Here is a 26,886-nt window from a genome sequence, read left to right as displayed (position 1 = left end):
AGTGTCAATCTTCAACCTCATGATCAGTAAGAGGTATAAAGACAGACAGACAGGCCTATAAAATTGTGTCCTCAGTGATAGCCACCATGTTATTCACCATCTCACTATCTCTTCTGCCAGACCTTAGCTTCCAGTACTCATCCCATAAACTCTACTGCTGTCTCTGTGCAGAGGCCTTACCTCAGGTTCGGGGTGCTAATCGTTATTCAAGCAGTGTTTCACCTCTCAGCATTCCAGTTGTCACCTCAGTATCAGCATCTCTACAGATGAGACCCATATTATTTAGTTTCGAACATCAGCAGAAAACTGTTCGGGTTTCAAGCCCTTTGGCTCTGATGCTTACATTGCCTCAGTGCCTGGAATTAAAAGCCTGTATCTTTAATTCTTCACTTACCAGAGCTATATCCATTGTCATTTTTGTGTGTGTATGTGTGTAGGCACTTCGGATTTCTTTGATCCCAGTGTAACGCTGTGTGTGTGTGTGTGTGTGTGTGTGTGTGTGTGTGTGTGTGTGTGTGTGCATGAAGGTGTGAGTGTGTGTTCACTTCCCTCATCGCACATTGTGAAACCATCTCCAGTTCTGGTCTGTAAATGAAACATAAGCCAGAGCTTTCACTCCAGCATATACTTTACACCTTTTCAAACCAAGCGAGAAAGGGGGGGGGCAGAGAGGTAGGGCCACACAGATATCTGGCTGGCTGGTTCGTACAGTGGAAGATATGTGTGAGGGGGTGGATAAACGTATGCTGTATGATGTGTATGTGTGTATGTAGGGGGTCTCCAACCTGCTATTTGAAAAGTGAAGTTTATTCATTTGTTCTGCCGCCCACTGCTTTGGGTGGCCTATACTGCCCTTTGGAGGATTGAGCATGCCCAGCAGAAAAAGCAGCATGGAAAACAGTTATTCCTCTAACCGCCTCATGTATTTATATTAGTGGTGGATGCAGTAGGGAAGGTCTCTGGTCAGTGTTTTGTCTGTGTTGTGCTTATGTTTCAATGGGAAACTTGCTCTTTCTATTTTCAACCCAATGTCTGTGACTCATAGCTCTGTTCAAGCCTTTATGTTGTCTGATAAAAATGTGTGGGGCAAACCACAGCAAATATATCACAGAATTTAAAGCACTGTTTTACTTTTGCACATCATGCTTCTTTTATTAGAAAAAAATAAAGTTATTGCAGAAGAAAATGGCAGTAGAAAGGGGCAATAGATTATTAATGAATGCAGCAGGAAATCATACTTACAAAGTTGAAATAATATTTAGTCTTTCAGTCATTGTTAAATAGAATACAACTCGCAGTAGGATGTGGAATCTACCGCAACCAGAATGCAAAAATTATGATAACTGTGGAAATAACATCAAATCAGTGTTGCTTCAGTCCATGGAGGAGATGATTAGCCTCCATAACACACAGTCTGACAGCGCAGCTGTGGCATTAATCACAAAGTCCATTCAACCGGGAGCCCCAGGTTCTCTAAGCCCTGATAAGGCACACGTTGTCCCGGACGTGTGCAGGGGGGAAGATGAATGAACCTGTCTCCAAAACTAAATATCCTCTGGTTCCCCTGGTGTCCCATCTTACATCCCCTCCCCTCTCTCTGTGTGTCTCTTTCTCTCTACCTACCATGAAACCCCATCACGGACTCAGCCGCTCGGCGCAGGATAAGTTCTGTCTGCACCAGGATGGCGAGGGCTTGGACAAAAGACTCATTTATAGCAGTCGGTTCAGGATGGCTGCGGACGAACAATGGGCACATTCTTCAGTTCCTAAAACAAATAGCTGTGTGCAGCCTGCCCTGCTAAGGTGGACAGAGGGAAGCAGGATTGGGAGAGCTAGGTTTCACTGGTCAGGCTTCGGCTGGTGAAGGGAAAAGTCAGTTGCTCCCAGAGGTAGCGTTGAATCATGTTGTTGCGTGTGGAGGCCAAAAAAAAGCAACAAAGGCAAAGTTAGTCCTGAGGGAGAGATATACCACCAGCATGGAGGTTTCAGTGCCAGGTGTGTTTATTTCCCCTCTAACACCTGGCCTTCTTGAGGAATCCATAGTAAAAGGACTCCACTCTTGCAGATGAGGCCATTGCCTTGGACATGGCACAGCTCTTTGTGTGGTACCAAGGAATGTGATGTTCAGGCTTGTGTATCAGAAAGAAAGCAAAGCAGTGTGCCATCGCTGCTGCCATCAATACACCAACATTTCTTGATCTCTGGGCAGCTCAGGCTGTCTGTAGTGCCATCGGTGTGGTTCCAGTGAGCGGTCTAACTCAGTGTGAGAACAACACTCTCCCAGTTCATTCCTCTGCCAAGCAAGCAGAGGAATGGACTAGGCCAGGCCCTGGGCCAGCCTGGGGAGAGATCCAAGACGATTGTTATATGTGATACCATGCTGAAGGGTGCCGCAATGAATTCCGCTGTCGTTGTGGCATGCAGACCTTCTAATGAAGCCTTGGCTTTCAATCTACTGTTTATAGTTTGCCGTCCTGGGACTGTCTGCAGTCTATTCACAGACAGTTAAAGCTGAATTAGTCTGCCCAAAACCCTTTCCAAACTTCCCTCTCAGCTGCACTGACTCATAATGTATTAGACAGTCACATAACTGAGATTACAATGAACTCTAACTGCATTTAAATACGAGCTGTAGTGAGGCTTTTAACAACAGGGCAATGCAGTTGTGTTAAGAACAAACTAACTTATCCTATAGAGCCTGTGTGAAGAGGAACATGAAGGCTAAAGCTGGATTTATAGTCTATGCAAGGGGTCAATGGGAGTCCCCCCCCCCCCCATAGATACCTATGGTGTAGGTTTTGATTTATAGTTAAGCGTCAGATTGAGATAACCAGTAGCATATATTGTACATGATCAGGCTGTATCGTGCTTCAATTATATTCCCCACAGTAACTGTGTGTACATTCTTTAATTTACTTTGTGATACAGGGCTTCGGTGGGCTACACACATACTTACAGAACAGGAGCTACATCCAGGTAACTTATAACGCCATTTTGCCAAATGTCATTACATAAATAGAAGACTGCCGCTGTGCCGTCGCTGTGTTTACCTTTTATTAATTCATACAGAGTGATGATCGCGGTGAACAGAAGGTCTGCAGTGTAATGGCTATGCTAAATATGTGTTACTGAAATGTTGTGTTCACTCTCAACAGTTTCTAAAAGCATCAGAAACTTGAATGAGAAAACACACGTAGCTTAAGCTGACCAATCACAATTCATACAGTCCTCAACATTGCCACTTGTACAATAGCCCTGACGTGTAGTTATATTTCTGGGGAGGCGCACGTGTACAGGTAAAGTGTAACCCCTTGACGCAGAAGTATAAATCCAGCTGATTACAAATTGATTGCAGTTATAGCCCCATCTCAACAGTGTTAATAAAGCAGCAAAGATCATGGGCAGATCTCTGAATAATCCTTTAACTTAAAGAAATGCCTGCATTATGGGTGGATGTAAATCTCCTTTAAACTTGCATCATGTTTTCATTTTTTTTATCAGCAAGAACAATATTAGGAGCCATTTTTTTCAGTATTGTGAGTATTTCTATCCTGGACACTGTGAATCAAGCCCCACTTCTCTCAATACAGCATAGGGCTCATCTTGGCTCAGCCCCATTATGGAGGTCTGCATGCTAAATGAAAAGTGTTTTGAGCGTGGCCGGGTTGGTTCAGTGGGTAGAGCAGGCGCACATATACTGAGAGGTTTATGCCTCGACACAGAGGTCCAGGGTTCGAATCCGACCTGTGACGATTTCCTGTATGTATTCCCCTCTCTATCCCCTAGCTCTCCTATCAAATAAAGGTGGAAAAGCCCAAAAAATAATCATTTACTGTGAGGTAATGAAGAGAAAACTGCAACAGAAAGACAAAAAAAAAATCAATGAGCCATTAGTTTAGTTAAGTAGAAACAGGAACTGTTGCAACAGCACAAATGCATAATATACTAAACAATACTGAGTAGTCTACTGTCATATAAGTCAAATTAAATCATGTTGCTAGACATAAAAATTCAAGCAAGCATGCTACCCCCATTGCTTTGGGAATAGCAAGTGAAACAAAAAAGAGAAAGCAGGGAAATTACTACACAAGTGAGAATTGGTAAAGTATGGAAACTAGTTGCATGGGATTTACATATAAAGATGCATGAAGAGATTTATCTTAAATAATTATGTAAGTTCAATGCTCAGCACACCGACACATGTTTTCCGTTAACCAGCTGATTAGACCTCTTCTCGGACTACATTTACACGTGGCCGGCTATTTTCATAAACGGACATTTAGAACCTCTACGTTTTCAGAAAAGTGTTCGTTTACATGTACCCGTGTATATATGCTGTCAATGTTGTTAAGAGCATGCCACACCTGTAGGTGGCATTGTAACGAGAAGCTCAAGCCCATGTTAGCCAATCACAATCCCGAAAATAGCAACAACAGCAACGAATCACTTCCTCTTTCTCTCTCTCGGCTGCCTAAACCTCCGTTTGTCTCAGTTTACATGCAAACGTGCAAACGAAGTTTTCCAAAATCTCCACTTTGGCCGGAGTTTTTAGAAATAATCGTTTTCTGTGATAAAAATGGGGTTTTCGTGTAAATGAGAGGCCAAACCGCAGGAAAATATCTGCATCTTCCCTTCGTGTAAACGGGGTATTAGTGTAAAGTTGGCCCATATCCCAACTTAACAGGTGCAACTGAATAGTGAGGAAGATATCGATCAAGAACATTGCGTACAAACCCCCACTGTCCCGAGAAGAAGTCTAATTAGACGAATAAGTGGAAACACCTGTGTGGGTGGACCATAGGTGTTACATTTGTGTACAAATAATTGGCATTGTTCAAAGCAGATTGAAAATGAAAAATATAGTATTATTGTAAAACATTTTGAAAAAGAAAATATCTTAAATAGAATACAGTTTGATATATCAATAAGAAATTGTGTGGGATAAGTAATATCATCAGTGAAATTGTTGTTGCACTGCAGACTTGTGTCAAAAAAGAGCTTGAGAGTCTCAAGCAAGGCCATCTTTATGTGGCGTGTCAATATATTGTATAAACTGGTGATTTTTCCTGTTACTGAATAGATATGTCATCTAAAGCTCAGGTCTTAGATTATATTTAAGCAGTCAAGCACTGTTTGACTTTCTTTCTACTGGCCAAGGATTTGTTTCTCAAAGTTATGTATATATCTGTTGTTGTAGTAGTTCTTCTTGCTACTTAATTAAACTTGGCATGGCTTGTTGATTTCCCCTGTGCCTGGTATACTTTGTGTACCTGCTCACTTTTGCACCGTAACAAAGCAGAAAAGAGTAGAAACAGTTGGCAGCCATCTATTGTTGAAAAGCATTACAATCAGCCAGAATATATTTACATTTGTAATTAATACAGTCACACAACATTCAATCGTTGTGACAGTGTAGGAGCAATGCTTAATTAGTTGTCATGCAGTATAGTTTGATGAAATGTAGAAAGTAGGCCTTTCCACTCCCTCTCAGGTGGTTAGCTCTTATACTGACATGTACCCTACCCTCATCTAGCGCATCATAAGGAGTATGGCAGTATGACTCTCAAAGCATTTCTGCTTTTCTCTTTTATAAAAAGTAACAAAATAAAAATATGGTCAAGTTACTATTTACTCCATGCATGTACTGTAGGCAAAACAGCCACTATTGTCAGAAAAGTCGTGCACAAATGTTTCACACACATTCCTTGCAGGGAGAAACTCAAACATTCCCCTCACATCACAGGGTCATGCAACCTCATGCTATTTTTAATTTGTGCCAGATTTATCGTCAGCTATAACAGGTAGACACTCCCTGCTTGTCCCTGATTTCTTGTTATTAGTTTATTTTTATTTTTTAAATCTTTAATCACTATGATGAACATGTGAGGAGTGTATCGTCTTCATCCCCTCTGGTTCCATGCAGGGGGTTTTAAGATTGTGGCAGCACTACAAAAACTGAACATTTTAACCTTCATGAAGGTAGGGTTTATTGCAAGACTGTTGAATTAGACTACAGTAGTTGGAAGTATTTGAGCAAAATGTTGTGCTGTCTGCTGATGTATTAGGGGATACTTAATAAAAGTATGGCCACACTAAAGATTGAATCTTGTCTTACTGGGGAACACCCTCAACTCAAGAGTTCTGCTGCAGAAACATTTCTCATTTGGGAAAATAAAATCTTATAGGCAGCACTAATATTGTTTGTGTTGGTCTTTTCTTACTGTCTCTCAGATGGACCCTGTCCAGAAGGCAGTGATCAACCACACATTTGGTGTCCCTCAGCCCCTCAAGAAGAAACAGATTATCTCCTGCAACATTTGCCACCTGCGCTTTAACTCAACGGTAAGAAAAGTTTTAGTGGCTTCATGCCTTGGTGTTTACGAGAAATGTAGAAAGCTTGTGGGACGATAAAAGAGAGAAAGAGACAGCATGCCAGACTGTGTGATGTACAACATAAAAGCAATCTATTCCAAAAAGTGAGACTAGCCTCAGAAAAACAAAACTCTTTGTTTTGTGCTGTCTTCTTGAATGTTGTTTTTTGAAAATATTGTCGTCCCTTAATTACTAAAGCCCATCCACTGACTGTGTGTGTGTGTGTGTGTGTGTGTGTGTGTGTGTGTGTGTGTGTGTGTGTGTCTCTGTCTGTTTGTCTGTTTGTCTGTTTGTCTGTCTGTCTGTCTGAGGGATTAGACAGCAGGGAAAGCTGTCGTTTATCAGCAAAGAGCAGAAACAATCAGTAGCCCCAGCAGGAAGCAGCATTCTCGGCTTCTCTTTCCATTTCTCCCATCCTTAACACCCCTAGCACGCGCACTCATACACAAATACACATACTGTATGCTTGCAAACATGCACGCTAGAGCACACACATGCACACAGAGAGACACACAGACAAACATCCCATGACATTCATGCATATTCACACAAACAAATAGACAATAGTCCAGAAAGCCTTAAGACATTAATGTCTAGGCACTATAAAACACACACAGACACACACACACACACACACACACACACACACACACACACACACACACACACATTTTTTTGGACTCCATCTTCAAAGAAGGGCTGAGGCACAGGAGACAGCAAACTGAGGGGGGAGAGGAGACTCAGACGTGCTCCTCACACACTAGAGCAAATCTCATTCCCTGCCTCTGCACACCGAATTAAAGAGAAGTGAAAGGTCTGACTGTAGCTTTATCTGTCTCTCTGAGAGCATGAATACTCTCCTAACACTTCCACGTTCCCTCCTCAGACTTTGCTCACATATTAAAAATCAAGTTATCCTTATGCATAATGCTCAAAGGGGAAATAAGTATGCTTTCTCTACTGCTCATTATAGCACAAATTGACCTTAAAGAGCAACTTAACGCTGGCTGAAAATCTTGTTTTTGCTGACCTCCTGTGGTGTGCCAGTGCACTGTGACAACATGAAAATACTGTACAGTGTCGCTTAGAGGTAGTAATGCTAGTCGTTGCTGCCTTCTAGTGGTCAACATTTTCAGAAATACGCTTATTCACTTTCTTAGGTTAAGTGATAGGATCAATAACACTCTTATATGTGTATGCTAAATATGAAACTGAAGTCAATAGCCAGTTAGCCTAGCCTAGTCCAAAGACTAAAAACAGGGAAACAGCTAGCCTGGCTCTCTCCTAAGGTTACAAAATATTTCTAACTGCACTTTGAAACTAAGCTGGTTTTACAGGGGAGCGTATGCCGGACTATTTCTTAGTCAGACGAAGTAACTTCTTGGAGTCTTGTCATCACTGTGAGGTTGCCAGGTAGCCAGTGCAGAGTCCAGGACATTGCTACACCTGTATGAGATATAGCCCAGCACACAACCCCCCTCAAAACCACAAGGTGTCTTTTTTTTTTTTTTACTGATTTAATAACAAGATGTTTCGCCGTTATTCTGCCTCGCTGTTCAGTATAAAAGATACGGACATGGAATGGAGGGACAGAGTTGTTCCACTGTTAAGCTGGCAGCAGAGGTAACAGAGCCTAGTTGACGTCTGTTAGGGACAGTCGGCATGCCGGGACTACACACAAACACACACACACATACACTAGACGCCAATGCTGTTGTGTTACACGTCCCTTCTTTTGCTTCCGGAATGCCAGCATTCTATCTAAAACCACACACTGGGGCAGCATTAATGCCAGCGTTGTTGGGTTCAGTCTAAAAAACCAGAGTCGACGTGATGGTGGATCTTCTTTACGGCAGTATTGTGTAATCTCTGTGTAAAAGAGGCCATTGTTAGGGGGATTATTACCTTTAGACAGACTAAACTAGCTGTTCCCAGCTGCTGCTAACCAGCTGCTGGCTGTAGCTTTTAATTACTTTTACAGACATGAGAGACATTCATCCAACTTCTCTGCAAGAAAGTGAATAAATATATTTCCCAAAATGGCGAACTATTCCTTTAATGTCACACTAGAGGAACACCTGAGGGACCTGAGTGCCCTCTGGTTTCCTTGGGCCTTTCTACTGTGAAACTAAAAAGCCTTTATTTTAGTCCAAAAATGGAAATTAAATAGTTTGAAGAGGTGTCGCCAATACAGCATTTTGCATGCTAATGTGGATCATCAGTTATTTCACTCATATTTTTTATTTTGTTGTTTATTTAAATTTCCGGTCAAGGCGACAGGAGGGCTTTTGTTGTTTGTGTGTGTGTTTAATTGAAAGCACATGGATGATTATGCAAGATTATTTGATGTCTTTTCTCTTGTTCATCATATTTAAAATTTTACATCGTGATAACATAGATAGAACATAATCAAGCTACAAATATTTATACCAGAGTGCTGCAAATATCCCAGAGACAACTGTGTCTGGCAAATTTATTAAAGGCAATATTTGTTACCACCAATCTGAACGTTTGTAGTGACTTAAGGGGAAACATGCACCTCTACAATCAAACCAGGCAGCTCAGCGATTGTTGAATTAATTAAGCACACCAATTGACAGATCCATTTGATTTTTATTATGCCTTTTTATTATTTTTGCTACAAGCAAGTCATTATTGGGAGAGATGATTCAGTGCCATTTCAGAGCTATGGGGGGACATGTTCCACACCCACCAGACATAATGTCTATGCACCAGATATACTGTAGTCCAGTGTTCACTTTTAGCCGTAGGATTGCTTAATCACCGGACAATGAGGAATCTCTTAGAAGAGTACTGTATCCTGCTGGCCGGCATGGTGATGTGAAAACCAAAGCTCATTTCACACCTTGTCATTTTGCCTCCACTGAGACTGAATTGGACGGAGAGACTGGTGATAGAGAAGGCGCTGGCTGAATTCGTCACATCACGCTAATCTCTGAAGCCTTTTCACGGCAGATCAGTCACACGATGTGCTGAAGTATTCAAGTTGTTTTTACAGATGCTTTGACAGTCACATTATTCATAGGTCTTCGCTATATCCCACCATTAGGCTCGCTAATGTGAAGTGTACCTGTTTAACTTCATCCCCAGACTGCTAATGTTTACATAGAGCTAACACATAAGACTGGTGGCAGTGGTGGTGCATGTATGTGCGCCTGGAACCTTGTATCTGTGCACTAACACAGCACAAGCACTAATCGCATTTATTGCTTATGTGATATGTATTCTTGATGCTCAGGTAATCAGAAAAAAATCCACATTTTGCTCCTACTGAAACGGTCTTTTAGTCATTTCTGCGTTCTTATTCCTCACTTAGGAGCACTTGAAAATGAAGTCCAGTCTCGTTACTCAACTTGTTTTGTCCCTGAGGATTTGCATGATTTATTTCTCGGGGAATTAAAACTGAATAAGGGCTCGGAGCATTGCACTCTTGGCAGAAAGACTTACCTTGCTCCACATAGCAAAACATACACCTATTGGAAAAAGGCTATTTTATTCTTAATCCTTCCTCCATTAACTCTTAAATATTGAGGGTATGAAAATGTCCATATTACTATTCTCTATAATTTGTGTTATTTGGGGACATTTACATTTTTCACACTTTACATTTAAATTGGAGCTCATTTAGCCGGGTTCTAGTTCTGCTCCTTCCCTCTATAACTATGTTCTATCCAGGCCAGGAGCTGATGAGCGCTGATCCCCGGAGGTTGTTTTAGCTTTTAATGACTGATCTCTGTATTGATTTCTCTGCTATTCCTATGTATCCACGCTTGCTCTGACAACAGGGGCTTTGTTCTCGGATTGAACAGGGCCGTGAGAATGATGAGAATGTGAAGGTAAATCTCGATCCACCCAGAGGGTAATTTGTGTGAACGTGTTTATTGCTGCATTGCAGTCAGTCAGAATGTGTTTTGCGTCTGATTTGTATTTGTGGGTTTGTGTGAGTGCTCAGATGTGTGTATGTGTTGCCACGTGTCTAGGATATGCAGAGGCTGACTCTCACAGTGCACATTAACAGGGTAGTTGTGGAGATGGGATCCTCTCTCTTGTTGCATATTACACATGCAATTATACCTCTGGCCTCCCAATGTGCCAGCGCTGTTATCAGGTGGAAACAGACTCTCGTCTTTGCATCCTGTGTAAGCCTGCAATAGGGTGAATATAAAGGCGTGCATTTTAACATTTATTGCACGTGTGCTCAGTCTTTCCAGCAGATAATGCATTGAGTCACTCCTTTCTGCTTTTCCCTCCTGACCTGGTTTTCTCTCATTTTCCTGCAGAACCAAGCAGAGGCCCACTATAAGGGCCACAAGCACGCCCGGAAGCTCAAAGCCATGGAGGCCCAGAAGAACAGGCAGCGACGAGCTGGGGAGGCCTCATCCACAGGAAGGGAAAGAGACCGTGAAAGAGACCGGGAACGAGATCGGGACAGGAGCAAGATGTCCACATCCGATGCAGTTCTTCCCGCACTCATGGATACAAGCTTAGTGGAGGGAGCAAGTACGTAAACAGAAAGCATCTCTTGATGATCACTGTATAAAGCTTTGGTTCCCCCTTCTACTTCATTTCGTCTTTCTAAACCCCGCCACTAGTCTATATCCACGACATTCCACTTCCGGGATTGCTCCGGTGCTGCCGGAAATTCCGCCGGATCATGGTCCTTTCGCCCAGATTTCCGGTACCTTCCGTATTCTTTGTGTTGGAATTTTAAACTCTGGTCGATTTATGAGGACTATGGTTAACTGCTCCTCAGATCTCTGCAGGGTAAATCCAGACAGCTAGCTAGAATATATGTCCAATCTGAGTTTTCTGTTGCACGACTAAAACAACTTTTGAAAGTACACATGTTCCACCAAAATAAGTTCCTTCCCGAGGCTATTTTGCAGCAGCATCTTGGCTCTGTCGGGCGCTTAGTGCCGCCCATGACGATTGTGATTGGTTTAAAGAAATGCCAATAAACTAGAGCAGGTTTTTCACCCATCCCGGAATGCTGTGTGGACTAGCCAGACCTTCTTCTGCAGCGTTGTGGAGGAAGGTCTGGCAAAGCGAGACTACCAATCCAAACCTACTTTTACATCATTGACAGCTTTCGTCCTCCTCCTCCATATCTGGGCTCCTTTCTCTTGGTTTTCGCTTTCCCTCTGCTCCATTATGTTACTCTTTAAGTTAACATGTTCTGTACACCTTATAGTTCACCCTCTCACCCTCCTATCCCCTCTGTATTTCTGTGCAATCAAAACTTAGCAATTTCAACCGACACTGTACTCCCTAAAACCTCTTTGACCTGGCCCTCGTCCTCTGTGCATTGCGATAGATTGTGGACCCCGAAGCTGTGGGATTGTGAGATGTTGTGTAAATAAAGGGGCTTGCAGAGATCAATCAAAGCCTCACTGGGGTCGTTTTTACCCCCCTTGCCTCTTAATTTCCACTGCCTGATTCCCTTGCTCTCCTATCTATCTCGGTTAGATAGAGAGGCTAGTTGTAGAAGCAGAATTGGTGTATTTGTGCAGCATGAAAAAACGACACAGAGTGGAGAGGGAGAAAAATAGTGGTAAGAGTTTTCATTTGCGGGGCTGTCAAAATAAATTTGAAACAAATCAAAGGCACTCATCTTCTTTTACAAACCATTCAAATGGTTTCACATTGATGGTGTAAATATAGACATTTTAACTTTTGATAAAGAAAGAGGAGTGCATTGGTTTTCTGTCAGCAAAATACGAATGTTGACTTTTGGCCGCAACTTTAGCATGGAGAGCACAAATTGCTTTGATGGCATTTTGACTACAGAGTGAGCACATTACCTTCTCATGTTGCACTGGTCTAGGTCCACACTTTTCATTTATCCATCCAAAGTGATGGCAGTGGAAAGCAGTTTTCCCTCCCTCTCTTCTACTTTCCAACTCTATCCTCCCCTCCACTTCCCTTGCCCCGGCAGAAGATCACTATCGGAGCACAATTTCAAAATGCGCTTGGATGCCAGATGGAATATCAGAGAAGAGATATAAAGGTGGTGGGAGGAGAGGGAGACAGTTTGTACTTTACCCCCAACCCCCTTATAGACATGCTTATGTGCATGTGGACACACACACGCACACACATGCGCGCACACACACACACACACACATGCACACTTTTTGCCTTGAGCACTAAGAGTCTCCTTCAGAAAGGAGAAAGTGGACAAAAGACTGGGAGCCTGATAACACTCTCATCAAATCTCATTTTAATATTCCACTGTTGCAAAGGGGAGCTCTGAAAGAGGGAAGCAGCAGTGGAGACGAAACGAGATCCTAAGTGGAAAATGAAAGATAAGAAGAAAGAATGAAGGAGAGAGAGAGAGGAATAAGAGAGAAAGAACATGGATGGAAAGGGGGGTCAGAGGAGAAAGAAAGTAGATAAGTCATAGTTTTTATGCTGTGAATAATTTTACAGTTCCAAGGCAATTTTGTGAGGAGGAACACTCTTTAATAAGCCCAATTGTGTGATTGGCCTAATGTGAAATTGAAATGCAGCAGTGCGAGCCAGTGGTGGCATGCACCACAATGCCAACCTGTAATGGAATAGCGCTCCAAATTAACACTCTATGAAATGAGTAATGTCTGCCATGAAACTGAAGGCTGGTGGGGAGCTGTCTGAGGGTAATGCCCACATTGTCTGCCATCATCAACCAATAACACACCTGTTGGCTGTTCCTCTGAGCTGTCTGGTTCAGAATAAACAGACTGTAGAGCAACAAGGTTAGCCTCTTCAGCACCATTAAAATATCTACTAATGCACATAGACACAGAAGGCAGCTACCATTCATATACCACCTTTTGACTGTGAGTTTCTGGATGTTGTTCAAAGTGCACTTTTTTTACGATACATATAAAACAGTGTAAGTTTTGAGTGAGAGTGCCACAGTGGAATGGACCAGGTAATTAAGATTTAGACCTTGTCACAAAATAGTTAAGAGAAATAGCAGAACACCTATATAAATGTAATAGCAATATGAACATGGGCCAGACGCAAACACAGGACCTTGAACTGCCAATGTAAGTACCAATGCAACTTCAACACCAATGGGGACGGCCTATATGTTGTCAGTTTAACTACTTTAAACTACCAACAAATGTCCCATGTTGCCATACTGTCACACAAATCTAAATTCTATATCTATACAGCAAAACTTTCCAGCATCTCTTACTTTCTACAGATATTTTGTCATATAACAATTCATACATACAGGAGGGAGACATGGAAGAGCAGGGACAACGTTTTTAATCCCACGAAGGGACTAATCGATCCTTATTAACCATGTGCCGAACCAATAAAGGAGGGAGTGAGTACATAGCAAATGTCAAGTGAGAGAGCAGCATGCTGGTGCCCAGAGACAGAGGGACTGCATCAATCGTGACAAGCATCAATCACCCTCTGCTTTGATTGACTCCGCTGTTGAAACCGTTTTTACAGGGACTCTGTCTGTCACTGCAGTAATGATGATTTAAAGAGAGGATTTTCCCCCCGGGAAGTTGTTTATGTTCTGAGGCTGCCTTGGATCAGCGCTTGCCTGCTAAACCGAGTGCCCGGTGTCTGTATGTGTATGTGAGCGTGTGCATAATGAGTCCGACATTCATATTCATTTGCTGTTTGGCTGTGGTTAAAGTTCTCAACGGATCAATCTGCTGAATTGAGATCTCTTCAGATGTGTTTTCACTCTAAAAGTCTGTCAGATTTAATTGAACTGTTAAAACATGGATTTAATTCTTTTCATGTTAAAGAACACTGATGATTGCCTGCATAACATTGATCCAAATATCCATAATTTGCTGCTGTGTAGTTCTACCCACAGAGGCCCTGTTGGCATTGTCAATATGCTGGCCTTTGGTCTGACAGTTTGCCAATGTTGGTGGCAGTTTCTCTCATCATCTAGATGATGAGAGAGCAAGTGGAACAACTAACAAGTGGACAGACAAGCCTTTTTTTAGGGAAGATGGTGGAATAGTCTTGGTATTTATCAAACTTTTTATCAGATCCACAGGATGTTTGACCAAAAAACAACTCTTTTCACAGCTTTCCATCAGGGCTCCAACTGACAATTATTTCCATTATCAATTAATATGTTGGTTGTTTTTCAAATAATCAATAAATCTTTCCAGTCTGTAAAATGCCTGTTTGGCACTGTAGCTTTGTTAAATGACTGAAATGATAATCAACATTTTCTGGTGACTGCTTGATTAATGGACTAATACTTTCAGCACTAATTTCAGTACAAGATTTACAGGTGGATTTCTAGCTGTTCAAGTTTGAGCTTTTAAACAAAAAAGAGGATATCTTGAACACAGCAGGGATAGCTAAAATGATTCTTTGTCGAATGAGGTCTTTGGATTTTTGAGGGCTTTGACTCCTACCAGCCTCCATGTCTTCCTCTGAAAGGTTCCTGCTAAATCCATTGATCAATATCACTCCCCTCCAGAGACTTCTCAGGTGGCCCTGTCTTTCACATAAGCTCAGGATCATACCCTGCTCCCAACCTCCAACAGAGGAGCTCAAATTCCTCAGGGGTCACTCTCATTACAGCGAGGGGACTGTCTAATCTTGCTCCTATATAGGTTATTTTTTCTTTAAAGCGGGAATGAGAGGAAGACCCTTATCTCCAATGATGAATTTACTCTGAGACGTAAAAGGGAAAATCAATGGAGCAGAGTTGCGTAGAAGAGGGTTGTGCGTGTGTGCGGGGATAAAGCGCACTAAATGAAATGGAGATATTCAGCAAGCGTAGCGCACAGTGCTCTGGGGTGAAGTGTGTGACTCCCTCGGGAGGGCAATGGGGTGAAGGGGAGATGTGTAATGGAACTCCAGTGACTTATCGGCCCAGGCCTGGCAGTCGATAGGTTTGTTTATATTGACTGAGACTCCGGGTCCACTTGATATTTGAATAGTAAGGGAAATGGACTGGAGAAGGGAGGGAGGGAGGGAGGGAGGGAGGGAACTGATGGCATTTACTTGCCCAAACCAACACTAATCCACATGGTTTAAAACAAAAGGCTGATACTATATCAGAAAATGGCACAAAGCTAGCACTTGAAAAGCACTCTAATGTTGGCTCCAATAATGTATGAAAAGAGTAATGGTTATTTGTAGATTATTCAGCCGACTTTATATTTGCACTTAAGACATTCAGTCAATCTATAGAGTGTTTTGCTGATTAAGCATGCAAGGAGATTTATTCAGGCTCATTTTTTTCAGACATAATGCTCAGTTGGTGTTAATATTACCTGCAATAGAAAAAGCTTATAATTAGTGTTGGACAAGTGACTTGAAAAATGTAATCAACTACTCATTACATTTTGGAAAAGTAATTACATTACCACTAATTACTGAACCAAAAAGTAATAACTTACATAACTTGTTACATTATTTTCGTAACCCACACTTTAGAGCGAGTGTTTTGATTCACTCTCACAGCTCTCATAGTGTCGTTTTCAGCTGCAGCAGGCGGATGTTTTCAGAGAAAAAGCTCTAAAAACCCACTGTACACTACCTGCTCAGCACCAAATAGCAGGCAGACACAGTTAGCGACTAGCTGTTGAACATAGTTAATGATATTGTTGTTCCATAACTGCTGGATGTGTAAACAAGCAACTGCTAACAAGGTCCCGATATCAACTTAAAAGATAATGTCAATGTTGTGTTCACAGCTTGTTTCCGCTGCCACCAAGTGGCCAAAAGAAATGAATTATTGCAGGTTTAAACGAACCACAGTTTGCTGATGTTATCCTTTCATCCTCTTTATGCAGGTCTTCAGTCTGACCAAGAACCAGCCAACCTGGAGGCAAAGCTTGAGGAGAGTCCCAGGAACTCAGTTATGCTGACGCCAGTATCCGAGGTTTCCTCTGTAGAGTTGGTCACCCTTTCCCCTCCTCAGATTTCGCCTTCCTCACAGCTCTCAGAGACTGCCTCAGACACCAGTGCCCCTGAAGTCCCAGAGGCTATCGAGGCGGTGGGCCCCATCACTGAGTCAGGCAGCCAGGCAGACACGTCCAGCATAAAGGACGAGCCACGTACAGATGAGGACAAGGACCCCAAGAAGAGCAAGGCTCACCTCCATTGTCCTGTCTGTAAAGTCACAGTCAACTCCATCTCCCAACTGGAAGCACATAACAGCGGTAAAAGGCTTTTACATTTGTTACTGGTTGGTCGAACATCTGAGCATCACACAAATGCCTGTAATATTATATAATGTGAACCGCAACAAACCTGCCAGCTATCTACTCTCTCCACCAGGTACAAAGCACAAACTGATGCTGGAAGGTCACAGTGTTCTGCCTCGGCGCAGGGGGAAGGTGGTGGCAGCTCGTGCGGGCTGCAAGAGCAAGAGGCTGGCTAGCAAAGGCAGTGTCGGGGTGCCAAGCAAGAACTATCAGTGTGAAGTGTGTGAGATTTTTGTGAACTCTGAGACCCAGCTTAGCCAGGTAAGTGTCAAAAGAAACCTGAATATTTAGGTTATGTTGCATATTTATGTCTAGTTAACTATTTAATGTACTATTTACATTATGGATTTTATTGGCCATTGTGAAAGAAAAACTGGTTTAATTTTTAGCTGGTATAATCTGATAGAGAAATGGACAGAAATGTGTATTGTGAAGCAGTGGCAACATACCAAACTTATGACCTTATTAAACTTTTAGCACCACAGAAGACATCAGAACTTTATGGCTGTAAAGTATCCGAGTAGGAGGTCAAAACAGCAAGAGCTATCACTGTGGGACTATTCTCTCCTTCCTGCGCAGTATAAAAATGAAAGATGAGAAGTCGTGCAGATTTGTCAAGGCATACTAAGTGAGAGTGTTGCTAACCTGATAGGATTTTGTTCAAAAGTGCATTAAAGTACTGTTGACTTTGCAGGGAAAAGCACTCCAGTCCAATCACATCAGGCAGTGGCGAAATGTTGCATATAATTACCTCTCCTCCACAGACAGATGATGTGGCCACAGAATTAATCCGAAAACAGAACTGCCTGCACGTAGTTAGCAATTACTTTACACATGAAGAGATATTACACTTTGAACTTAAACCAGACTGACCTCCAATGTTACAATTACAAAAGTGATCACAAATGATGTTCATTAAAATGATAAATATGGATGATGGGATTTAAAATACCTTACATAATCCAAAAGACTTAAGTAATATCACCTTGATGCACTTTCATTTACTGCCACATGAATGAAGCCATTGAAAGCAGGTTCACAAGTGCTGGGTACATTCAAGCAGCAGCTATTTTTCCATATTAGGCAGATAACATTGGATGCTATAACTAACTGCAAAGCTCTTCGGTGAGCAGGAATTTATTTGGCACTCATTATTGCAAGCTACTAATGCCTTCTGTATTTAATTTTCTGGTTACGTTGGCATCAAACCCGGTTGGGAATGTAATTTCTCCCCTTTTGATGTTCATTAAATACTACATCTGAGTGAAGGGGTTGTCTTGGAAACTTTGCCTATATGCTAGAGTGGAATGTGGAAAAGATACAGGATATGCTGGCATGTGTGAGCACCCAGGCTGCTTTAAAGCCTTAAATGCATTCCACTGGTCTTAAATAAACAACCTGTATCCCACAAGGACATAAGCCTGTTAGTACTGCAGCCAGAGAAGGAGATAGCATGGCAGCCGTAGAAAGTAATGTGATGTAATTTCTGTGCACTTCAGTTATACTCTATGTGTATCCATTATTAATCAGCAGAAAACATTTGAAGTTGTTCCACTGTGGTACAACAGATGCTTGTTAGCTCGTTGATTGTATTTCTGCTGGTCTCGGCAGCACATGAATAGCAGAAGGCACAAGGATAGGCTGGCTGGAAAACCACCCAAACCCAAATTTACCCCCCACAGCAAGAGCCAGCCAAGCACCAGCTTAGCGGTAAGTCTCAACATAAAGACACAGACAAACAAAACACTGTCACGCAAATTTTCATGCACACACACTCAAGGAAGACAAACAAAACACAATTGCCTTTCTCCTACAGCAGATATGCTCGAACAAGCTGTACACATGTGCCAACATTGGAATAGTTTCAGTCTAGCTTGTAAACTAATGCATTTTTAAACACCAGTTTTAATTTATCTCCAGTTACAGTTAACTGATTTGACCCTGGCCCCAACAGACAGTTAAGAAACACTCACAGATCTCATTACATTGAGCTCAGGGGCTTCTATGTCTCGTTGAGGCAGCATGCTTGTGTGCCTGTACTGTGTCATAGAGGTTAAGCACACTGTTGTACTTAGTCAGTCCCCTACCCCTGAGACAGGTCTAAAATAGTCCTGCTCTCCCCAACTGACCAGCTCTGACAACAGCACCCTGAATCAGCACTCCAGATTAATCACTTCTCTGCTCCTGTCATATACACACCTCCCCATCTCTTCTTCTCCTCCTCCTCCTCCTCCTCCACCCTACAGAACGTGAGATGGAGTGGCTATGCAGGCGTGGCTGTGTCTGCCATGAAGAAAGCGTTCAGCCAGTACAATCTCACCTCCCTCTCCTCGCAGGTCAGTGGCAGGAGAGGCCGAGTCTGGGGTTGGATTGGAGAGCTTCAGATTTATAACTTTAGGCCTGGCCACGGGGCAGGGGACTGAGCAGAGATAATAAAGAAACCATGTTTATATTGTATTATATATAGGGATAGTAATATTTTTACATGAGGTGCTACTAATTTTACTGGGTGTCAATATATAGCTATTTCAGGGGCCCCTGGTTTCTGTAAGAAGAATCCCATACATGTTTTCCCATAGACAATGTCATGTGCATAGAAATAGAATGAGAGTAGAATGGAAATTCCCATTAAAATCAACAGAACAGGGTGGTCAGAGTGACAGACATTTTTAAGTGTACCGTTGCAATTGCACTGCCATTACCATTGAACTGTTACCGTTGTATCTGGCTAACTTCCGCATGAACTGTCGTATAAACCGACTTGTGGCAAGTCGCGGATTCACTGAGGTTTTGTGACAAACAAGCAGTTTAGTAGTACTAAGTATGGAGAGGCGTCTTCTGTCACTATGTCCGTTGCCTTGCTGCCACAGAGGAATTGAGGATTGCTGGATTTAATTGCTTCAAATTTCTATTGGTAAGTCCTCAAATTATGTTCATTAAATGATAGGCCAAAACAGTGTTCTCAAACTAGTGAGTGTGACACACTTCAAGGCCCCACTGATAACAACTAACAACAATTGCCATTTCTAGCACTAGTCAAATGACCACGCTAAACAGTTCAATGTCTCTTCTACTCTCATTCTATTTCTAAGGTTACGTGACTCACGCACTTTGATGGAACCTATGAAACTCTCCCATGAAATACTGTATCTGGTTCCTAAATAAAAAGTCAAAGGTACAAGGCTGTGGATATAAATATTTCAGGGGAGAAGGTAACCATGACACCCACGGTTCTTCTATTAAGAAACATCCAATCACTCACAGAGCTTACAATTCTGTTACAGGTGCAAATAACAAGAGGAAGAAGCTAAAGACTACACTGTTGAGAAAACTAATAATACAATCTGCAGCTTAAATTAATTCAGTTTTTGGTTCATGGTCCATTTTTGATTAATTCAGTAACTATGACGTTGGGTTTTGTTGACAAATTCAAGGACGAAGCATTTTGAATTTGCTGCTGTATAGCAGCGGCTGCTGAGGCTCACTGTATTGTGGTATTTACCAAAGTGACGGACAAAGCCAACCCCATGTTTCTATGTTAAGTAAGTAAAGGGTCGCTTTTAAAGAACATTTTGTAAAGTAAATGGTTGTCATTTACTAAAGCCTGACTGAAATAAGCTAATTTGTGTCCATACTGTAGTCTTAGTTTTAACCTGTTATGTATATCTGTCTGTGAGTGTTGCAACAAGCTATCAGGAATCCAGTTGTGTATGGTATTTAGTATGGAGCAATGTATAAAATATGCATTCCTCTATGTGTGCAAACAAGGGCCACAAGTTTGGGAAGCATGTTTGCCCTCACTGTGTTCTTCTCTCACTTCTCACCGTCCCCCCTCCTGTCCTCTCCAGACCAAACTGGCCTTGCAGAAGCAGCTGACCAAGAGCTTGACAACTGGCTTCCTGCCCAGCCCCCTCACCCAGCCAACTCTGTGCACATTGGCAACTAACCCACTGGCTCTGCGCCACCCAGTGGGCACCACCACCTTCATCCAGACCCCCTTCCTGGGCCCTGCACTGTTTCGGCCTGCCCCGGGGCCACTGCGGGCCACACACACACCCATCATCTTCTCCCCCTACTAAAGACTTGATCCACTTCCCATTTGAGCTCCATCCTTGTCCCTTTACAAAACCCCAGACCCTCCTTTAGTGTGACCCACATGACAAAGGCCACACGCAAACTATGCAGCCCGCCTGACTTACAATGGAAAGAGTGCACAAGTCCTGACGCTCAGGAGGCCATTAGGCCTGAGAGCTGTTCCTATCATAAAGGCCAATATCCCCCATCATGCCTTCTTTCTGCTCCCCTTATCATGACCTAAGGAGCAGGACAGGCCTCCAGACAGTTACTGGTGCACAGAGGCCGCTTTTATAGCCATTTCATGGGTCAACCTGGTTTGGATTATGGATATTATTGTGTAATTTATTAGAGAACAAATGTAGACTAGATGTATGTTTAGTGTGGTTGCCACAAAATAAGGTCCCTTTACTTGATGCTCTTTTAAAACGTTTTAACTTATTGGTTTGGGGGTTTCATGGAAAGTGGGTGGATCATAGGTCATTAAAGCAGCTGAACCAGAGGCATCCTCCTGTATGGCTGAACAAGCCGGTCTAAGTGATCAGTGTTTTCAACTATCAAACTTAAAGGACCATCTGAGGTGAATTGCTGTCACGTTTCATCTTGAATATGGCAATTATCAAACAGTCCTGTGGGTGGTATGTGAAGCTATAACTACATACTGTTTGACCATATATTAAAACCTGTTAGCATCATTTTGCACCTCTAGCTGTTTTCCCAGAGCTCTTAACTCGTACAAATGAAAACTTATTTCTGAGTCACAGCCATAATCACAGCCCTCAAGATTTTTTCTTTTCCTGTATCCCCAGGATTAAGCACTCATTAGGTCCAGTAAAGGTCAGCATGTCAACTTGACTTTGTTTCAATTTGTAAATCTGTCTTCAGAATGATTTTTTCAGTACATCATTCGTGCAATGCAACTTGAACATTATGTTCTTACCGAGCTAGCGGCACGAAAACCTTTTTGTAGCCATGGATGTCTTACATTTGCAAAATGCCATATTTTCTTTCCCCTCGTGACTGCTATTTTTCTTTTCCTCCCTCCTTCACCCCGCTGTCACCTCGCTGTTGCCCTTGATTTTCTGTGGCGTTATCTCAGCATGAGATGATGATGAAGAGGAGCACGGAAAGAATCCTCGACTCCAAACACACGCGCACACAATTACATGCATAATGAAAACACAATGGATAGCTTGAAGACTTGATGGGATTTTAGAGCTCAGTGAAAGTCTGGATGACAGTGGGTGGGGAGGTTAGCCAATTCTTGATTGACATCCTGTTGCAGTGTCTGCGCACAGCGTGGGAGGGAACAAAGCACAGTGCCATGGCAACCACATTAAAAGCACCTTAAAACTGATTTACTTACAAAAGCAATGACTATTGTGTTGATATTTGCCTGTGTTTTGCCCTAGGTGTATGTTTTTACAATCCCATGTCAATTTAATTTGAAAGAAGAAAAAAAAAAACAATCAGGTGAGAATGATCACATTATGGTTCATCCATAACTAAGACGAGTCTCCTATATAAAGCAATACATTCAGTATGTTTATGTTTATGATGTGTTTCTAGTGTGTCAATGGCTTTATCTATTCTATACTGTACACAACTGTAACAATGTATTATGTGGTCCAACACAGCCAAGGGCCAACTCTGAATTGTCAGTGAAGAGTCATTTGAAATAAGGGGTTGTCCTGTCAGTGCTGCCCTTGATGCTTGACGCTTATGGTCCGTCTCCACATGTTGTGACTCTGGGCTGAGCCGTTCCATTTATAGCTGCTCTTGCGCTGCGGAGAGGGTGCTTCAGCGCCATATGACATTGCTGTTTTACTTTTTAGTGGAGAACTTTTGAATGACTTCCACTGAACAAAACCTACATACCTAGTTACATCAGAGACAAGTGTTTGGGATAAGTGTCACAAGTGCAACATCAACTGTCATATTGCTGTTCATGCCCGTGTGCTGTCTCCCCCCCCCTTTATCACCACACAGGATATATCTACTGACACTCAACCCTCCCTCTGCCAAAATGAACTGTTGCCAAGGTATCATAAGGACTCGGAGCGTACGCATCCTCCTTCCTTCATCACTCACACCAAATTGTGTACTCTTAAATTACAGTAATGGAGCAAATCCTTTGCATTTCTCATTGTGCAATATGTGTAGTCGTCTGTGATGCAGCAGTGCCATCTGTCGTAAAAACCCTGTAATTGCCATCGAGTACTAGTGCTTCTACAAAACCTTTGATTCTATGTACATTTCTGTTTAAGGACCCCCAAGTCTTTCTGGGTAAGCGAGGCCATACTGATGTGATTCTCCCCAGTCACACTACTCAGTGAACCAGCCAGCCTTTAATCTTCACTGTTTGTTTGTTTTTATCGCTGAGTGGGAACTCTCACCTAAAGAACTGAATTTTTCAAATAAAGAATCTAGAGAAGGCAAATTATATGTAGAAATCATAGAGTAACTATAGAGATTGTATCAGAGTTATTGTTATCTGTATCATAATGAACTGCTATCATAGAAGAGAGTAGATTATGTTATTGTAGGCTCTGTACGACATACAGGGGAGAGTAAAAAAAGCTTTGCTTTCTTTCTTTTTTTTCTTTGTTTATTTACATGGTTTTACTGACATGTTTTTTTAAAGTACAAGAGAAAATATTTTAAACAATTTTTTTTTGAATGAGCTTTTTTTTCTTCTCCTTGTTGATGGTGACTGAATTATTGATGTAATTCAAGGCCTTTTTGGACAATATCCTAAAGTCACATTAGACAGGCCTTCTCAGGGGTGACAGGTTGAGCAATGCTAACATGACCATCCATTCAGGGTATCCCTCCACAGCTCTCTAGAGAGCAGGAAACACTGTACGCATGGATGGATTGACAAAAAACTTACAGTGCTGTACCATAGAGAGAACAAAGGATGGATTTTGGAAAATAAAGCTTTTAGAACTTGTAAAGAATGGTTTTAATGATTGTGTGTGTGTGTGTGTGTGTGTGTGTGTGTGTGTGTGTGTGTGTGTGTGTGTGTGTGTGTGTGTGTGTGTGTGTGTGTGTGTGTGTGTGTGTCTCATGGCAACATCTCAGAAGGCAGTACTTTGACTCAGGATCCTGAGGAAGAGGTGCAGAAAGTGCAGGCTACTCTGAAAAGTGTGTAACACCCTCACTGCATCTGTTCACGTGGCAACCCACAGATACTCATTTCACAGCCATTTCAGAAAACAACTTTGTGACAGCAGGATTGGTGTTTAGCCAAGACACGACGGTGATAGCAAATGGAAACAAGTGTCTGAGCTCTGTTGCATCCTGTGGCATACAGAGGAGTGACATAATATACCTGAGTGCTAATGTGGTTTAGGGACAGCTAATTTCCTTTATCAACAGATGAGTCTCCACAGATGGCCATTCCAGAGTGCACTGTACTCGAGCGACTGCAGAAAAATTTGGTACTAAACAATAAATCATCCTGGATTGTTGAACAGCAGCTGTGTGTTTGCCAACATGATACAGTGTTGCGTTTCCCTAAAGCCAACTTTGACACTGTAAAACCGAGCAGAGGAGCATCTTCATGCGTGATAAAAGACTTTGTATCTCACCGGATAATGTGTATTTAGCTGAGTTAGCACTGTATTCATTTTCCAGTTTTCTTGTTTATTTGAAGGAGAGCCTTTGGATTATTTATTGATGCCGTCCTCTACGCCTCAGGCCATCACGCCATCACGCCAGTCCGTCCTTTGTGGAAACAGTAGATAAGCACAGCATCCAAGTCCAGCACCTCCTGTGGTTCCAATCAAAGGGAAGCCATTGGATCCCCAGCACTTAAAGCCAGTGATATGGCAGAAGGACATGATGCCCTTGCTAAGCTGTGACACTGGTGTGTATCCGCTGTATTGATCCATTATCTTATCTGACTCCTCTGCATTGATAGATAAGGGTGTTACTCCCACCTTTATCTCCTGTTGTGGTGGTCAGCGGCCAACGCTCCTTACTCAAGAGTCACCCCTTATAAACATGGTGTGTGTGTGTGTGTGTGTGTGTGTGTGTGTGTGTGTGTGTGTGTGTGTGCGTGAGTGCGTGCGTTTTAATATATTTAGTATTTGTTCAATATTCATATTCTGTTTTTGTATTTGTTTTGTACAAAAATGCATAGTTACAATAATGTACAGTAATTATAAGATACTGTATGTATTAACTTATGTAGCTTTTATTTTGTGCATAAAAGTAATTAACATCAAATAATAGACAACAATCTACTTATTATTACACAGTAGATGCTGTAATTGTGAATATGAAAACATTATTACTTCCTTTAATGAGTAACATGTAAAATGAAATTACAATTTCAGAACATTAATACACAACTGGATTTCAATGAAAACAAAAAGAAGATAGACTGAAAAAACTGTGGATGTTTTAGTGTTTAATTATATTCTGCTGATTTTAGTTTCAGCTTTGCATATTTGTTTTGCATATTGGAAAAATTGTGTTGAAACATATAGTGCCTTGTGCCAATTGTGCTTAGTTATTTTATTTTGGTAATCTATAACCACACTGCAATGATGTTGTAAATACAATTTTCATATCTGTTACAATATTCCATAGTAGTAGGTCAGTCATTTTTTGGGGAGAAATACATTTTTCTTTTGCAACTATGGAGTGGAATTACTCAATATTTTCACATTTGTATATACACTTCTCATTATTTATTGGCACCCACCACAGATAATTACCCTTTTGTAAAAACAGTTACTGCAGAATTGTCAGGACAATACTTGCTGTATGTATTGTGAAGATGTTTACAATTACACAGTACTGATCACATATTACAGTCTTTCTTGATTGCTATGATGCAGCAGTCAACTCAAACTCCACATTTTCAAAACAGTTAACACACAGGCCGACACAGTGGCATTCATGGTCAAAATGAAACATTTTGTTTGCAAAAGGCTCTAACCGTGCCAAAACATTTAAAATATGCAACAAAAGCAAATTTTGCCTTCAAACAACACAACTTGCAAACAAGTGTATGAGCTCTTCCAATCAACCATTACACAGTGGACAACAAAATACAAAATACAGCACTCAGTGCGAATCAGTGCACCATTGCTTGTCATTGTAGCCTATTACTGTATGTAGCTTTCATGCCAGTGCCATTTGTTGTCAAATTTGCCTTCTTGCAAAGAATTGGATCTAGAATCAGAAATGCTTTGATGCAAATTTTATTGATTCCATTGATTCTTATTTTCAAACTGTGGCTGAAAACTGAAATACTGTAAATATTACACAAAATATATGTAAACCAAACCAAAATAAAATATATTAGAGTATAAGAAATTAAGAAAATATAAATAAAATATATTACAGTAAAGTATAAACATCTATTACTGTAGAGTATAAGAAATAGCCACTATTGATACTCAGTCTTGACGACGGGGCCACATGGCCTAACCCTGCAGACTAATTGCTAATTGAAGATTTGTGTGAAGGAGTGTCAAACAGGTGCTTCAGTGATTTCATACTGATGTAGGTAGTTTCTAATAGTTAGGAACAGATGCTTTCTGTTTGGTAACCATAGCTAAAACAATGGAGTTTGGACTGCTTGAATGACATCCGTGTTAACTGTTCTGTAAAAGGGTAGGGAAAATGTGTTAATCCAATGAGAAAGGGTTAACACATTTGCAAGATGTGTCTTCTGCTCTGCTGAGACAGTGATGATGAAAACAGAGTGGATCCCAGTTTCTTTAAGCAGGTCAAAGCAATCAAGAAAAACTGTAAACACCAGGCAAGTACTGTACTGTAAAATACAGCGCCATCATTATTGCTGCACTGATGCTGCAAATTTGCATGTCAGGGTAAAGAAAAACAAACAAAGAAAGATGAGAGATGGAGACGGAGAGTTAGAGTAAATTAATTTGCTTTTTCAGCTTCCACAGTGTCTTCATTTAGTCACTTTATTGAGTTTAAATTGTGACTTTCTATTGACTGATGGGAGAGAATGTGTCAACATGTCCCCCTGGATAATGTCAGAGATTTCAAACACTTTCTCTCTGAATGCACAAACTAAAAGCAATGACTATGATCAAATTTTTTGCACAGTTCAGAATGCCTGACTTATCCTAGATTAAACCCTGTGCTTTCAGGACAAATGATCTGTCTCAGAGGCTTGTGGGCAGTCAGCATGACAACTAACATTTGACTTAACTGATGGCTTAAGGGCAGTTGGTATTTCCAG

General features: G+C 41.6%; 1 protein-coding gene across 6 annotated transcripts in view; it reads left to right on the top strand.

Moving 5' to 3' along the window:
* Positions 1-23,614, top strand: part of znf385c (zinc finger protein 385C) — a 151,454-nt gene extending 127,840 nt beyond the window's left edge. For 4 of the 6 annotated variants that reach the window (XM_035997012.1, XM_031312621.2, XM_031312622.2 and 1 more), the window contains 8 exons: positions 2,929-2,976; positions 6,232-6,342; positions 10,674-10,893; positions 16,170-16,538; positions 16,657-16,844; positions 18,195-18,293; positions 18,830-18,919; positions 20,432-23,614. In XM_035997012.1, the coding sequence (XP_035852905.1) occupies positions 2,929-2,976; positions 6,232-6,342; positions 10,674-10,893; positions 16,170-16,538; positions 16,657-16,844; positions 18,195-18,293; positions 18,830-18,919; positions 20,432-20,662 (1,356 nt within the window). In that variant the 3' untranslated portion in view covers positions 20,663-23,614. The remainder of the gene's footprint in view (positions 1-2,928; positions 2,977-6,231; positions 6,343-10,673; positions 10,894-16,169; positions 16,539-16,656; positions 16,845-18,194; positions 18,294-18,829; positions 18,920-20,431) is intronic. The other 2 variants (XM_031312623.2, XM_035997013.1) reach the window with 1 other exon arrangement.
* Positions 23,615-26,886: the final 3,272 nt, after the last annotated feature.

The sequence above is a fragment of the Sander lucioperca genome, chromosome 21 (genome assembly GCF_008315115.2).
Source record: "Sander lucioperca isolate FBNREF2018 chromosome 21, SLUC_FBN_1.2, whole genome shotgun sequence".
In the NCBI taxonomy this organism is placed as follows: domain Eukaryota; kingdom Metazoa; phylum Chordata; class Actinopteri; order Perciformes; family Percidae; genus Sander; species Sander lucioperca.
This window is presented reverse-complemented; position numbering and strand designations above follow the sequence as displayed.